The 14,189-nt window shown below is 47.4% G+C and overlaps 1 protein-coding gene across 3 annotated transcripts in view; it reads right to left on the bottom strand.

Moving 5' to 3' along the window:
- Positions 1-14,189, bottom strand: part of MOCS3 (molybdenum cofactor synthesis 3) — a 207,575-nt gene that overhangs the window by 175,826 nt on the left and 17,560 nt on the right. For all 3 annotated transcript variants that reach the window (XM_083176437.1, XM_083176438.1, XM_083176439.1), the window contains exon 4: positions 2,008-2,128. In XM_083176437.1, coding sequence (XP_083032563.1) covers positions 2,008-2,128 — 121 coding nt within the window. The remainder of the gene's footprint in view (positions 1-2,007; positions 2,129-14,189) is intronic.

The following is a 14,189-nucleotide window of genomic DNA, read 5'->3' as shown; positions in this document are numbered from 1 at the left end:
GGTCTGAAACGGGTAGGACCCTCCATTTTCACCATTTTAACAAAACCAGCTTTTGTAAAATGGTTAAGTGGTCCTGCACCTTTCAGACCGCACAGATTACCATTTTAAAACAGTTAAAAAAAAAATCTGCAAAATACCGGTTTTTAAGTGCGGTCTGAAAGGGGCATTACTGTTGTCTTTATAATCAGATCAGTAATACAAGGCAGCAAGCAGCTAGATGGGTGCACAAGTCCAGAAAGGGACCAAAACAGAACTCATGACAAAACACAGAAGAACCGTGCTGAGCCACCCAGGAGACCATCACAAGTCAGGTAGAATGAGTCATTACAGGCAGTCATGCACCAAATATAAGCCTTGCAAGTGAACAAACATCATTTTTTTTTTAACCAGGGCTCGTAAATACACACTATAGCGTGTATTTTACAAGTATTTCACCTTCCAGGGATTCACTTTTTAGAGTAGGCGGGTCCGCTTGGATTTGACAGGCAGCATCTGACAGCAGGCACTTGGGCCAGTGTACATCTGCTACAGCAGCAGCACAAAGGGGACAGCAGCAGGCAGGATGGCAGCCTCCCGGCACTGGCCGGCAGCGCATGAGGGGAGGGGGAGCATCCGGCGTGGAGGACAGGGTTCAGCAGCTTTCTGCAGACCTCTGGCTCCTGGTTTCAGCAGCCCCAGCACTGGCATCTACTAATAATCAGTACACCGAAGGAGCAGCACAGGAATAATGCTTGCTCCTGTACTGCTACTTCAGTGCAGTGATTATTAGTAGATGCCAGCTCTGGGGGCTACTGAGACCAGGAGCCGGAGGTCAGGTTAAACACCATGGAAGAAAGCATGTTAACCCCTTCCCAACCAGGCCTTTTTTGTTAATTTTTTTTTTTTTTTTCCTCCTTGCGTTCAAATAAGCGTAACTTTTTTAATTTTCCGGCTATATAGACACATGAGGGCTTTTTTTTTGCGGGACAAGTTGTACTTTTTAATGGTACCATTTACTATACCGTATAATATTCTGGGGAATCAGGAAATAATTCAATGTGGGGTAAAAAAAAAAAAAAACACCATTCCACAATTTTGCGCTGGTTACGTTTTTTTTGGAGTTCATAGTTCGTTTAAAATGATGGGTTATCTTTATTCTATGGGTCGTTACGATTCTGGTGATACCAAACTTATATAGTTTTCGTTATGTTTTACCACTAGGGGGCGCGATCGCCTGTACTAGGTTCAGCCATAGAGCTCTATGGCTGAACATAGTGATTTTCAGCACTTTCTATTACATCCTGCCTCAGGCAGGATGTAATAGGAATACTGACATGGCCAGCACAGGGGTCTACATTAGACCCCTGGCTACCATGGCAACCGATCGGCACCCTCCGATCTCGCCACGGGGGGCCCCGATCGGCGCCGGAGGGGGGGCGCCCCCCCTCCGATCAGCTATTTAAGCACTGCGGGCGCTTTGCCCGCGGTGCTTAAAGGGTTAAACGGCCACGATCGGCGAACTCGCCGCTCGTGGCCGTGAGAGCAGGTACCTGGCTGTAATATACAGCCATTACCTGCTCTCTTTCAAGCCAGTTCACTCCGTGAGCTGGCTTGATTCCCCCGCAACCGACATATGACGTAAATGTACGTCATATGTCGGGAAGGGGTTAAACCCCATGGCAGAGAGGAGGCTTTATTCCATTGGGACCAAGAAAAGTGCAGATAGGACCCCAATTTTTTTGTAAGTGAGGAGTCCCAGGGACCCACTATTTTTTTTTAGGTTTTCGCAATCACTGTTTAACTATATAGAATACATAACTACAGGACTTCACATTCCTGCAAGAAAAGCCACCAGCTGCAGGTAGTAACCCCAAGATTCGCCCATGACTTCTGACTGCGAGGGAGAGAGGGCAGGGGGAGGTGCTGTCCACTACAGCCACCCCAAGGAAGTGTCTGTAGCCAGGGGGAAAAGTAAGCGATCATTAGAAACTGCACAAAATCATTAAATACATAAAGAAAAATACATACTTTCTTAGTGCTTTCACTACCGATACCGCCTTTGACATGCCTTTTCTTTTTTCACTGTGCAAAACCTGCCTATGAAGATTGCTCATTTCCACAACATCATAATCCAGCAATCCCAAACGTCCTGAAAATAGAAAAATGTGAAACTAAAAAATTGTGTAATGCAACTGCTTCACTATGGCTGTGTGCCATAAAACTACCCTAGCAGTCAATAGTCAATATCTGTCGCTACTGACCATAGTCTTCATATGTGTAAAACAGTTGCAAACGAGTTTGCGATGATTAGCAATTCTGCAGCTTAAAAATTCACAGAACATGAATTAGGCCCCAAGCGTCGTACACCTATGTATTTAGGCAACTTTAGCTGGGTAAACACTACACTATGTGTGCACCCATGAGGTCAATCAGGTACTTACCGGAATAGGTAAGTGCAGACAGGGTGACAGAAGAAGGGGGTGGAGGGGAGTGAAGGTGGTTGGGAAGCATGGTCCTCATTAACAATGTCCTCCGCCATCTGTACATGCAGGACGGGAAAATAGGATTTTCTCGTAGTCCATATGGGATACTGGGTTGAATACTATGGGGATAGAGATCCTCCGCAGGAGAGACAGGCACATTAAAACTTTCAGTGTGGGTGCACTGGCTCCTCCCCTCTATCTCCCTCCACTAGTCAGTTAATGAAAAACTGTGCCAAAGGAGAGCTATGTGAGGAGGTATGTGAACAATATAATGTGGCGAGACTCACAGCACACCCAAACCAACAAAATAATAAAAGAAGAGGTGAATCATAACAACTTCTGAAGTCACCAAACTGTAGAATAAAGTCATATATGACAACAAGGCAACAAGCTCTAACATTGTAAGGAACAGTGTCTTACAGCAGAATTGCCGCACAGAGGCGGGCTCCCAGTATCCCATATGGACTACGAGATTTACCGTCCAATGGGATACTGGATTGAATACTATGGGGAGGTCCCAAAGCTACCAGAACGGGCGGGAACGTGCGGAATCTGCTGTAGAACCTCTTGTCCGAACTGGGAATCCACCCTGGCCAGAGTGTCAAATCTGTAAAATCTCACAAAGGTGTGATGACCTGACCAAGTTGCAGGGCCGAGACTCCCCGGGCAGCCGCCCAAGAAGTCCCTACGGACCTGGTGGAATGAGCCTTCAACGATGGTGGAAGAGACAAACCAGCCTTTGCATACGCCTGTTGAATCGTGCAACAAATCCAACGTGCGATGGTTCTTGTAGAAGCAGGAGAACTCTTCTCTCTGCACATCATAAAGCACAAAGAGACTATCTGTCTTATGGATCCTGGCTGTGCGCTTAACATACACCCTTAGAGTGTGAACCACATCCAAGGAAGATGGTATATCCGGATGTGCCGCGCTGGAAGGAACCACAATCGGTTGGTTGAGATGGAATGCCGACACAACCTTTGGTAGGAAGTGCGGCCTTGTCCTGAGTTTTGCCCGATCCTCGTGGAACACCAGGTAAGGGCTCTTACACGACAACGCGCCCAACTTGGACACCCTCCTGACCGAAGCCAGGGCCAGCAAGACAACAGTCTTCCAAGTAAGGTGTTTCAACTCAGATTCTTCCAACGGAACAAACCAAGAGGACTTCAGGAATGTTAGAACCACGTCCAAGTCCCAAGGCGCAGTAGGCGGTACAAAAGGAGGCTGAATCTTAAGGACGGGGGATATACTCAAGATTGGAAACTCAGAGTAGAAATAGGCGCCCTGTGGGGTGTGTCGCTAAGCTGCTCCTACTTGAGGGGTGTAAAACCCTCTTGTGGATACAAAAGTGGGAAAAAAGGTGGAGCGCTAAGTGGATCAATTGGATATCACAATTTTAATGTATATAAAATATTTTTTTTAAAACAAGCAAAATAAAGAAAGACAATAACATTGATGTCAATGACAATAAAAAATATAATAAAAAATATAAATAGGACAAGGAAGACAATACTTATGTCTCTGCGTAGCTGCCTTTGTATCCCTTGGAATAAGGGGGCTTTTTACTCTCCGGGTAGTGCACTACCGAAATGGTGGTTGGCAAGTTGCCGTCCTAGATGGTATTAGGAGACGCTGGAGGATGATCTGGTTCCCAAGGTTGGGGTCCTCACTATGTTGCGCTGATCCCAGAGATGAATGCTGTGGTAAATTTTCTCGCTGGAGGAAGATCTGATTACCTTCTGAATGAAGGGTCCTCACGATGGTGCGATATACGATATCCACAAAATGCAGGTTGATAATTCCCAATTTGGGATGAGGGATAGAGCTAGGATCCAGAGGGTGGCAATGAAAGGGAAAGCTTCCAGGAGAGTACCAGGTATGGGGGGGGGGGGGGGGGCAGTAGGCAGAGTCAGAGATTCTTCCCAGTCCTTGTTTAGTAAAAGCAAGTGCTGCCTAACATGTTTCGTCGTGACATCAACCGTGGTTGCGTTGTCTGACTGGACTGGCACCGCCTTGCCCTGTAGCATCGGTCCAGTTTATGTGCAACTTGGATTCCAGAGGAGACCACCGACCCTGGAGACCACCGACCCTGGAGACGGACTCCCTGCGTCACAGCTCCCCAACCTCTCAGACTGGCGTCCGTGGTTAACAGAATCCAGTCCTGGATCTGGAAACACCGACCTGCCAATAGATTGGACGAATTGAGCCACCACTGTAGAGAGATCTTGGTCCTCGCTGCCAGGCAAATCGTCCTGTGCATCTGTAAGGGAGACCCCGACCATTTTGTCAGAATATCCAGCTGGAAGATTCTGGAATGGAATCGACAGAACTGGATGGCTTCGAATGAAGCCACCATCTTGCCCAACAGCCTGAGGCAGAGATGAACTTGAACCAGAGGGCTCGTAAGGACGTCTCTCACAAGCTGCTGTAATGCATTGGCTTTTTCCACAGGCAGGAAAACCTTTAGTTCCGTTGTGTCCAGAATCATGCCCAGGAACACCATCTTCTGGGCCGGGACCAATGAAGACTTTCGAATGTTCAAAATCCATCCGTGGTCTCTTAGAAGCTGCATGGTCAGATTGAGGGCACTCCTCAAGGCCTCTTCCGAACCTGCCTTGATCAGCAGGTCGTCTAGGTAAGGTATCACATTTACCCTTTGAAGCCTGAGGAGTGACATCATTTCTGCCATTACCTTCGTAAAGACACGCGGAGCGGTTAGACAGCCCGAAGGGTAGCGCCCGAAACCGATAATGGTTGTTTCCCAAAGCAAATCTGAGGAAGATGTGATGTGGGGGCGAAATCGGGATGTGCAAATAGGCGTCCTTGACGTCTATGGAGGCTAGGCAATTACCGAGCGTAGAGACTCCATCCTGAATTTGAACACCTGAAGGAAGGGGTTCAGGATGGGCCTTACTGAGCCGCCCTGCTTCGGTACCAGGAATAGGTTGGAATAGAATCCCTGACCCTGTTCCAGCCTTGGAAACTGCACAATTGCCAGGCACCTTTAAAAGCATTCTCTAACTCAGCTTGCTCAGGAAAATATATTGGCTGTTTTTTCTGAGTCATGAAGAAAGGATCCCCTTCAACGGGTTCCTCTAAAGGAAGTTCTAAAACTTCCCTGATGGCTCTAATTAGGGGCACAGTACCATGTGCTGGAGCCTGTTCGGGAACAGTATCTTGTTCCACCTCATCCTCCCCTTCATCTAAGATGTCATCATCGTCAGTATCAGGGGCCATTGCTGCAGCAGGCCTCTTTTGAGGCTGTGCAGGCTGAGGGGTGAGAATATCCACCCTTGCAGATGATGGCCAGTTCCCTCTGCACCCTCTGTGTCTTCTGAGTGTTTGAGGAAAGCTGGGAAGCAACAGAGTCCAGCAGAGTTTTAATGCTGCTGGCCCAAGCAGACTCTTGACTATCTGCCTGTGGTCCCCCCAAAAGCTGTGGGGGTACCCCACTGACCTGAGTGGCCACACCAGTAGGCTGTGGTGACATACAGGGCTCACATGTAAACTGTGACTATGATGCAGGTATGATTTTGGTGCTGCACACCATGCAGGTTAATTTCTTCACCATGATGAGGCTGCACCCAAACACCCCACAGTAACACTCACACACCTCAAACAGACTGTAATTTGCACAGTAAGCAGAGTCATTGTACACTATGTGTCAGTGACTACTGCAGTGTGTGATGCATAACTAACCAGTGGGGTAGAATCAGCGCAAAATGGGGGACCAGTACACCCTAAACCTTAGCTCACAGATCTGGCAGAGCTGGTAGCACAACACAGTAAAATAACAACACAGTGCAATATACAAGCAATATAGCGCAGCAGCACTAAAACGCTTAAATAACTTGCTGTCTCTGCCGTGCTGCAAGGATCAGAATCCACCATGCCACTGAGGAGCTGTAATGGTGACCTCTGTCAGCATGAAGAAGCAGGAAGCAGAGACAGGGCGCGCCCAGCAGAGCCTGGTCCCACTCTGAGTGAAGCCCAGCCCCCTACACACAGAGCTGTGTGTATACTTTTATACTGGCATAAAAAAGGGGATTTTTGTAAGAACTTACCGTTCAAACCCCTTTCTCTGAGTCCAGTCCGGTGACACAGCTCCACAATGGGATGTAGTAGGGTCCGCCAGGAGCCAGGCACCTATGCTTCAATTCTTTGGGAGCAGGCTCCTCCCTCTGCATCCCATAATGCTTCAGTTCAACTTCAAGAGCACACTAGGATACATAACTCAGAACAATGCCTGAACACTTTAGATGTAACATAACAGAACCATAACATGGCAGCACATGAACGGTACACTTAACTGAGCGTAAGGGAGGGATCGCTGTGTCACCGGACTGGACTCAGAGAAAGGGGTTCGAACTGTAAGTTCTTACAAAAATCCCCTTTTCTCTTTCGTCCAGTTCGGTGACACAGCTCCACAATGGGACGTTCACGAGCCGGTCCTTTGGGAGGGTACGCTCAGACCAACAGTTCTCATCACTGCCCGACCGAATGAAGCGTCCTCCGACGCAAACTCATGAAATCTGGTAAAGGTATGAACAGAGGACCAGGTGGCAGCTCTACACAACTGCTCCGCAGTAGCCCCATGGCACACCGCCCAGGAAGAAGCAACCGACCTGGTGGTATGTGCATTTATCCGAGACGGAACCATTCTACCTGCTTTACAGTAGGCAAAGGCAATAGTAGATCTCAACCAGCAAGCGATGGTCTGCTTAGAGGCAGGCCACCCAACCTTATGCACATCATATAGCACCAAGAGTAAATTATATTTGTGAATGTCCTTTACCCTCTCAATGTAGATTCGCAAGGCGCAAACCACATCCAATCTCTTCAGTTTGTCCCTATTTTTAACCCCGTCTGGGGGAGAAAACACTGGAAGTACAATGTCTTGGTTTAAATGAAAAGATGACACTACCTTAGGTAGGAATTTTGGCACTGTTCGCATCACAGCCCTGTCATCATGAAAAATCAAAAAAAGGTGACTTGCAAGACAAGGCACCCAACTCAGACACTCGTCTGGCTGATGCAATTGCCAACAAAAAAGTGAGCTTCCACGTCACATACTTTAGCTTTGCAGATTTTAGCGGCTCAAAAGGAGGATTCTGTAACATAGATAAGACCAAAGATAAGTCCCAAGGCGCCACCGGCAGCCTACAAGGCGGTTTAAGCCTAGCAACCCCTTGTAAAAAGGTTTGAACCTCAGGTAGCAAAGCTACTCTCTTTTGAAAGAATATAGATAAGGCCGAAAGCTGCACGTTTAAGGATTGCAGACTAAGGCCTGATGAAAAACCATCCTGCAAAAAATGTAAAAGTCTTGACAATTTGAATCTGGAAGTGTGAAGCTTCTGCCTCTCACACCATCTAATGTATATCTTCCAGACCCGATGGTAATTTGCCACAGACACCGGCTTACGGGCCCTCAGCATGGTCTGGATAACCTCATCAAAAAAAACTTTTTTCTTCAATAAGGAGGTTTCATAAGCCACGCCGTCAAATTGAGACGACCTGGGTCCTTGTGAAGAAACGGCCCCTGGCCTAACAGGACGATGAGGAAGCCGTCGACAACCTCAGTACATCGGAGTACCATGACCTCCTGGGCCAGTCTGGCGCAATTAGAATTGCCCGTACTCCCTGATTCTTTATTTTCTTCAATACTCTCGGCAACATGGGAAATGGAGGAAAAATGTTCACCATCTGGAAGTCCCACCGAACTGTCATGGCGTCTACTGCCCACGCTGCAGGATCCCTCACCCGCGAGCAGAACCTCTGAACCTGACAGTTCATTCTTGTCGCCATCAGGTCTATGTCTGGCAAACCCCATCGATTCACAATCTCCTGAAAAACCTGTTGATGGAGAGTCCATTCTCCTTCCCGAAGCGACTCCCTGCTGAGAAAGTCTGCTTCCACATTCCTGACGCCTGGAATAAATATCGCCGACAATGTTGGAACGTTGGTTTCTGCCCAACTGAAGATTTTGGAAACTTCCGCCATCGCCATCTTGCTGCATGTCCCGTTTTGATGGTTCAAATAAGCCACTGTCGTAGCATTGCCCAATTGTATTCTCAGCGAGGATCTCCTCAGAAAATCCTCTGCCTGAATTAATTTGTTCAAGACTGCCCTCAGCTCCAGAATGTTTATAGGCAGTTTGGACTCTTCCTTCGACCAAAGGCCCTGAAGCCTCAGGTGAAGAACTACTGCCCCCCAGCCCCTCAAACTGGCGTCGGTCGTTAAGACCAACCAATCCCAGGGCCTGAGAGATCTCCCCAGCTGCAAATTTTCCACATCCGTCCACCATAGGAGAGACTCCCTGGACTCAAGTGACAGGGATAAAACTTCCTGTTTCATCGTCTTGGCATTTCCGGACCAACAGAATAGGATGTTCCATTGGAAAATCCTGGAATGGAATCTGGCGAACTGGAGAGTTTCGAAAGTTGCCACCATCTTCCCTAGCAACCTTACTCCCTGCCACACCGACGGAGCCGGTGCTTGTAGGATCTCCAACACCATCAGCCGAATCTCCAAAGCTTTGGATTCTGGGAGAAAGACCCTGTGAAGGTGTGTGTCTATGATCACCCCCAAAAATTTCAAAGTCTGCGTTGGTGTCAAATGGGACTTGGGCAGATTCAAGATCCAGCCCTGACGTTTCAAAAACTGTGTTGCCACCTCCAGGTGAACCTGTAACAACTCTGCTTTGAAAGGCAGATCGTCCAGGTAAGGGATAACAATTATTCCCTGCAGTCTGAGAGCAACAGCCATGGTGGACATCACCTTGGTGAACACTCTCAGGGCCGTGGCAAGCCCAAACGGGAGTGCTTGGAACTGCCAATGTCTTCCCCCGATTGCAAACCGGAGTAAAAAGACTGGAAATCTCTGTGGATCGGGACATGGAGATAAGCATCTTGAATGTCCACTGATGCAAAGAACTCCCCTGGCTCTATGCTCAACAGCACCGACCTCAGGGATTCCATGCGGAAGTGATCCACCCAAAGATGAACATTCAAAGATTTTAAATTTAGAATGGGCCTGAATGACCCGTCTGGTTTGGGAACTAAGAAAAGGATCAAATAAAAACCTTTTCCTATCTCCTCTCGGGGAACCGGTATAACTACCCCCTTCTTCTCTAGAGATAAGGCAGCTCCCAGAAGCGAAGATTTGGGAGACGCCGTCCTTGGTAAAGGAGTGGGAAGAAATCTGAGAGGGGGTGGACCCCTGAGATTTATTTGATATCCTTCTGAAACAATGGATCTTCCGTGGCTACCCTCCAACTGTCCTGAAATTGCAGGAGGCGACCCCCTACTCTGATCCCAGAACAGGGAGTCCCCGCCCTGTCATGCAGAGTGCTTGTCTTCCCCCTTGGCGGCATGTTTCTTTGTAAAGGCGCCAAACTTTGACTTGGTCGCTCTACCTCTGCCGGCTTGGAATCTTCCACGCCCTGACTGACCTCTGCCAGCTGCTCCCCCTCGAAAGGAAGTACGAATGGATGGTTTAAAGGTTCCAAATTTAGAGCCAGAGGATTTAGAGGTGGTGGGAAGAAAAGTACTCTTACCCCCAGTAGCCTGTTTGATGATCTCATCCAATTCCGGACCAAATAAAAGCATACCATTAAAAGGGATAGTTTCCAGTGACTTTTTAGATTCACTATCCGCCTCCCAGGCCTTTAATCAGAGAGCGCTTCTGGCAGTAACATAAGTGACGGATACTTTGGACGCCATTTTGGCACCCTCCTCGCTAGCTTCTCATATATATTCCGCAGCACACCTCAACTTTTCTGCCACAGAAAAAGCTTCCGCATCCTGCTGGAGATGACTACCCAAAGTCTCTGCCCACTTGATCATGGCTTTTGCCACCCAGGCCGAAGCAATAATAGGACGCATAGTGAAACCAACACCTTCAAAAACTGTCTTCAGACAGCCTTCAACCTTCTTATCAACTTGATCTTTAAAGGCCACGCCACCCTGCACTGGCAGCGCAGTAGCCTTGGATAATCTGGCCACAAAAGGAACCACCAGAGGAACCTTCTCCCATACCTTGATATGATCCTCAGGCATGGGGTACATGTTTGCATATTTCTTTGACATTAACAGTCTCTTTTCTGGAGACTTGCCAGCCTCCCCTAATAAAGCAACCATGTCTTTATCCGAGGGAAAGGACACTGGATCCTTACGGCTCCTTTTAAACACACACTGCGCAGCAGCCTTTTCCTCAGCAGGCAAATCCAGAGCCTGTTTTACAGCCAGAATCAAATCTTCAATACCAGAGGCTGAATAATCTGTTTCCTCTCCCTGTGACCAACACAAATCATCCTCATCTACTCCACCATCATCTGTGTCAGCAGCTAATGGAGGTACCATAGAAGACCCCTGTCTAAACAACACCTCATCAGATACCTTTGTAAATTGCTCCAAAAGAGAAGACATCTTATGCACACCCTGTGCAGTGTCCTGCATAGCCTGTAGCAAGATAGGGTCTCCCTGTGCAGGGGTAAGAGATCCCTGAGATGAGGGAATAGGTCCCGGAGATCCCACCAAAGATCCCTTTTGCCTATTTAAAGCCTCTGTTAAAGCCTTAACAGACCGTCCCAAAGCCACAGCCCACGCTGGCTCAGCTCCTTCAGGACTCTGGGTCCGTGACCCACAGGGCACAGCTTCACAGGAAGGGTACAATTCCCCCTGGTCCAAATGTTCACATGATAAATTTACATTACATCTCTTGCAATGGTAAAACATCTCATTCGCTCCCTCCCCAGCAACAGAACTGCACTCGTCCGCCATGTTAATATCAGAATAAAACACTGCTAAACGTTCAGGCAAAGTCACAGAGTAATGCACGCTGGGCTTCCAGTAAGAAACCTCAACTCCCCTGGGGGATTTCAGTTTCCAAACTGTTAAAGATGGCGGCCGCCATCGCTGAGAGATCCATCCCCAAGATCCCCTTCTAGGCAAGGCAGTGGATGGGGTCCCCCGGAGCCCAGGACAAACCTCCGTTTGAGCGGAGGTAAGCGCTGTGCAGAGTGTGCATTCCTCCGGCGAATGCCCTCCTCTGCACACAGAACACTGACAGGACGCGCTTCTGTCAGTGTCCTGCTGCGCTCTCAGCGTGTATTGACTTCAGCCAGAAGTCACACGCTGGCAAAACCTGCCACTAAGTCTAATGTTAAAAAAACAATAAAAACCTAGTCTAACTAATAAAAATCCAAAGAAAAAAAGTGTGGCTGCAGCGCAGCCACTCAGCATTGCACCCACTCCTGTGGGCACCTAAAACGAAACTGAAGCATTATGGGATGCAGAGGGAGGAGCCTGCTCCCAAAGAATTGAAGCATAGGTGCCTGGCTCCTGGCGGACCCTACTACATCCCATTGTGGAGCTGAGTCACCGGACTGGACGAAAGAGAAATGCGTTTTTAATAAAAACAGCAATGGGTATCCCTGGTGGTCCAGCGGCAATCCCCCTATGCCAGTGAAATGATGTGGGGGCGGGTCGTGCGGTCCCTGCGTGAGGGTCGCCGCTACTGCCACCGCCATCTTGCCGCACAAAGCGGTTGGGGTGTCCCCTTGTGGGACCCCCAACCTGTACTCGCCACAGATGGCTTCTGACCTGTCAGGGGTGTGCGGCAGCTGGGGGACTTTCTCGCTACAGCCCAATGCTGTGCAGTGAAAAGTCCCACACAGGACATATGTCCTGCAGCAGGGTCAGCTCTGCACCTGAAGAGGCCGGGGACTGACCCTTCCCCTGACTCCCACGATGCAGGACAGCTGCTTGGTCAAAGCAGCGCCCCAAAATAACAAAATAAAATAAAATGAAGAAAAAAACTCTAGAGCATCCACGAAGCACTGCCTCTACTGAGGCACATTTTTCTAAACTGAAAATTGGAGGGAGATAGAGGGGAGGAGCCAGTGCACCCACACTGAAAGTTTTAATGTTCCTGTCTCTCCTGCGGAGGATCTCTATCCCCATAGTATTCAACCCAGTATCCCATTGGACGGTAGAGAAAATACATTGTTAACTAACTGGCAGGAGTGGGCGTAGTTAACGATATGCACAACAATATCTTGCATATTCTTAACTATTATTGTCTAGTGTGTATGCACCTTTACTGATTAACTGGTGTTAATATTTAAGGGTTACACTTGTCGTTATACCAATGTGAAGTAAATTAATGCATTAACAAATTAATGGAGGGGTGTGTCCACTGGTTAACATTATTGGATAAACTGCATAATTCTTAAGCTGGCCATACACCAGAAAGACCTGCTCACAATCATGACTGTGTCCAGATTTTCCTTCAACTCCCCGGCATTACTGGTGGTTTTGGACACACAATGTAATCACAATCCGTCGTACAATCCAGCTGCTGTATACACCAAGGCATCAGTGCTCGTTGGCAAGGGTTAATGGTCATTGCCAAGAGGGTAAGGGTCTCAGAGGAGACAGACACCAGAGGTCATTTATTACCTCTAGAGTCTGACAGGGAGCACAGTACTACAGTGTTACTCAGAAGTTCCGGGAGTGTATAGCGCTGTGCTCCCTAGAGGGCAAATATGATCTCTAGAGTCTGTCTCCTCTGAGGCAGAGGAGTGCGGAGAAGTCGGTGGACAAGAAGAACGACCAATTGTATGTGCTTGAAAGCACATGCAATCTGGTCCCAATCACAACTGATCAGCGGACCAACCATTTGGCCCACAATCTGCAGGCAATCCATCGTCCAGATGTACACTTGGGTACAAGTCTCATTTAGGTTATATTAGGCCTATACTCTAATAAGAGAAACCATTTTACCTAACACCCGAGTTATGAAGAACCATGCCCTTTATTAGAAAACCAAATTGTAAAGGAGGGATTAGGTATTATTCTATTCTACTCAAGTGTTTCTTATGTTAATTTGGCCAATTTGGACCATTATTTAGCAATGCTAGGACTTGAAGTTCCACAGTTAGGAATTTTAACATTTATAAAATGACCCTGAACCCAGCCACAGTCCGCTGCTGGTACATACAGTTATGATGTTAACATTGTTAAAATGTGGGAACACTGCCGTTGCAAGATTCTTTTTCTTTTCTCTCATCATTTAAAATTTTGGATCACTTTATTGTAAACTAACTTACTGCTGATTTGTAATTGACAAGGTACTTGTTATACTTGCCAATTTTATGCGATTCATTCAATAAATAGTGTTTAAAAAAAATGTCATGGGGCACTATATCAAAATTAGGGTTAGGCTGCAGTAGGGAGGTTTATAATAATTTGGTACTAAAGGGAGGGCTAAGGATTGGGCTTTGAGATAGAGGAGAAATACCGTATTACTGGAAAAGCAGAGGTTAACCCAGAAATTATGTATGTGGTATATTACGGAGTTGTGTTAACGGAAATTAATTCCTTGTGCGTCATTGATATACTTAGCAACAATAAATTCTGATGGTCACATGGTAGCTGCTGCAGAAGTAAGGAGCAGGTGAGTGATTGCTGTTCCACAAGGGACGATAAGTTGACATTTCATCATTGCCAACATAATGAATGTCAACATGGTCCATGTCGACATAATAACATATCATACCACACCCATTTTTACAGAGGGACCACAGAGTTCAGGTCTCTCTGTTAAATCATTACCAGACCAGCCTGCCCTGTTGTTGATTTGATATTTATGAGACGTTATGCACTTTGCCCCTTCTTTTTCCTGCCTCTCATGAATTAAGGATTACCACTGCTAAATCTTTACTGA

This window comes from Crinia signifera, chromosome 3 (assembly GCF_055691185.1).
Source record: "Crinia signifera chromosome 3, ASM5569118v1, whole genome shotgun sequence".
Lineage (NCBI taxonomy): Eukaryota > Metazoa > Chordata > Amphibia > Anura > Myobatrachidae > Crinia > Crinia signifera.
The sequence above is the reverse complement of the archived record's forward strand: the minus strand, read 5'-3'. Positions and strand labels throughout refer to the sequence as shown.